Genomic DNA, 2,813 nt, shown 5'->3' on the forward strand with positions numbered 1-2,813 from the left:
CCATTTTCGGTATCTCTCCAAGAGAAATAAAAATCGTCAAAATTAAAATGACGTCAAAATGCTCCACGACATTAATTGTTCATTCATGAACCATAGCATGCATGTTATTTAAAACAAAAGTCCACTCACAAATTAGGCCTAAGCCTGATGTCGATCTGGGGCCTCGTCTGCTCGAGCTTCCTCACGTCCTGTTCCAAATATAATATTAATTTCCCAACCAATAATCCAATATTTAATCAAAATAGGCAAAATTACCCGAGAGCCATAAATACGCTCATCATTGCCTAACTTCGATATTCTTAAATCGGAACGATCCGAACTTAAATATCATACTCAACAGTCGTAAATACAACCTCCCCAAAATACGACTTAAATCCTACAGCCGGATTCTACATTAATTAACCGCCAAAAATACCAAACTTTGGAAATTCACAAACCTATCCAAATCTCATCCAAAAATTCCATAAATCACATCAATAAACTCCCCTTAATATTCCAAATTTAACAACATTAAAATCTCCCAACCGGCGGCGGCCGGAGGCCAATTCCGGCGACTTCCAAAACCTATGAAATTTTGATAGAATAATCTCCTCATCATGCTCTACAACTTTCCTGACCAGCACATCACCCAATTCCAAGCCTAACTAGGCTAATCGAACGAAAACATCCTAAAAGCCCTAGAAATTTCAACTCCACATTTCTCCTTACCTAGCTCAAGAGGGAGTGAGCTGATTGGAGGGGTTGCTGCACGGGAGGAGGGCTACAAAATGAGCCAAGGATCGCCGGTTTTAGTGGCCGGAGGAGGGAGTTCCGACGGCCGGAAGTTCGGGGCAGCCTAGCCTTTCGGGCGGCACCGCTCTCTCACGACTGCGCTAGGGGGGCTGTCACCGGTCCTGGAAGATAGCTGGGTCGGAGGGCAACCGAACGGGACCGGAGCGGCGGCGTACGGACGGCGAGAAGTTTCCGGCGGGGGAGAGGCTCGGGAGGAAACCGGGAAGAAGAGAGGAAGAAAAAAGAAAAAGTGAGGGCTGGGTTTGGGCCTGACCAACCCGGTCCATCACCTATATAACAACCCAATTCCAAAAATAAAACACCCCGAAAAATAATACCCGAATAAAAATTACCTTTTACTAGCTAAAATTTACCATTTTTACCGTCATCGAAATTTTCTCTTACGAATAATCCTCCGCACATAATCGTCCCCGAAACCCCTCTAGGGACCAATTAAACTATTAACTCAATGACGGAGACGGTAAAATTCTTATTATAATCAGGCTAGTAAATAAGGTAAAAATATAAGGGTCGGGATGTGACAACACAGACTCTTCAAAAACTAAATTAACTAGTCATTCAGTCACTAGGTGCCACCGGTAAGTAGGAAAGGGAAGAGAGAGGGTTTTCCTCGCCACCAAATGCGTTGCCTTGTTACCAGACCTGGGTATGAAACCCCAACTGCAAAAATCAAAGTGGGAGATGAGGTCATTGGCTTCATCTAAAATAGTCCTCACCTCACTTAGATCATCCAACGCAGCATCAACAGGTGTGAATAAGCTTAATGCATCCCCTTCAATTTCGATCCTGGTAAAGCCTGCATTAATACAAAAGTGTTGGCCATTAACCAACGCCATCGCTTCAACAGCAAGAGGACTAAGATTCCCATAACCCAGGGCTGCCAACACTCCCAAACAACTACCATTTTCATCTTTGCAGACCGCTCCCGTACCATACACACCATTATGCACATCCAACGCACCATCCACATTTAATTTTACTACTCCTCCCCGAGGCTTTATCCATCTAACTGGGCATCTTGTATTTGCTGCACCCTGCTGCCTACACTTATCTCACCAATGCTATTCGGATCTTTACCTTCTTTCTTTTTTGCCTGCTCAAGAAGCCCACCAAGATATCTTATTCACCAACCCTTCCCATGAGGAGTTTTCTTTGCCGTGCAAAATATTATTTCGGTCATACCACAAGTGCCATAAGATCAAACAGAACCACTCCAATTCTTTTTCCACCGCACCAGTTGAGACATGTAAAAACAGACCAAACATGTCTTTTTCTTGTCACACACTACAAACTTCCCTAAGAAAAGTTTGTTGCCAAATTTTACGAGCCCATTTACATTCCCACAACACATGCATAATTGTTTCCTCTCCACAACCGCATTTGGAACATCACTCCTGCACCTTGACCTTCCTTCTCTTTAACTCAACATTACATGGGAGAAAATTGTTGCAAGCTCGCCACATGAAGACTTTCATTTTGTTTGGAAGTTGTAAACCCCATAGTTTCCTCCATCCATTTTGAACTATATTGTTCCTACCCATTCTGCTTTCGGATTCCAAACCTCCATCTATTCGCATTCTTTCCTGAACAACAACCTGATTTCACCGAGGTTCTCCTGCTCTTGTTGTAGTGCCAAATGAGCTTATCACTCCTATCACTTTGGGCTAGTGGAATTGAGAGAATCAGCTTTGCCTCAAAATCCAGAAAAGTAGCTTGTACCAAGTCTGTTCTCCGTCCAACACCAGGCTCAATCAAATTAGGAACTGTTGCATGCCACAAAGCAGAGTTTGGGGTTACAACCTTAAAGGACAAAGGTTGAGGAATCCTTCTATCCTTTTTAACATTAATTAGCTGCCCATTACCAACTCTCCATCTCGACCCTATCTCCAGCACTTCTTTACCCCACACCAAGCTCCTCCAAATTAGAGACGTAACTCTTCCTAAGTACCCTTGCTCTCATCCATTCTGAATTGGGGAAATACTTTGCTTGGAGAACCCTACCCAGAAGAGGAATTAGGATT

The 2,813-nt window shown here is 43.5% G+C and overlaps 1 protein-coding gene across 1 annotated transcript in view; it reads right to left on the reverse strand.

The window, feature by feature from the left end:
• LOC101301579 overlaps nucleotides 1–1,628 on the reverse strand; it is a 10,030-nt gene extending 8,402 nt beyond the window's left edge. Inside the window, exon 1 of the mRNA XM_004297797.1 lies at nucleotides 1,435–1,628. Within this exon, the coding sequence (XP_004297845.1) occupies nucleotides 1,435–1,628 (194 nt within the window). The remainder of the gene's footprint in view (nucleotides 1–1,434) is intronic.
• Between the last annotated feature and the right edge of the window lie 1,185 nt (nucleotides 1,629–2,813).

Source organism: Fragaria vesca, linkage group LG4, assembly GCF_000184155.1.
Source record: "Fragaria vesca subsp. vesca linkage group LG4, FraVesHawaii_1.0, whole genome shotgun sequence".
NCBI classification, from domain to species: domain Eukaryota; kingdom Viridiplantae; phylum Streptophyta; class Magnoliopsida; order Rosales; family Rosaceae; genus Fragaria; species Fragaria vesca.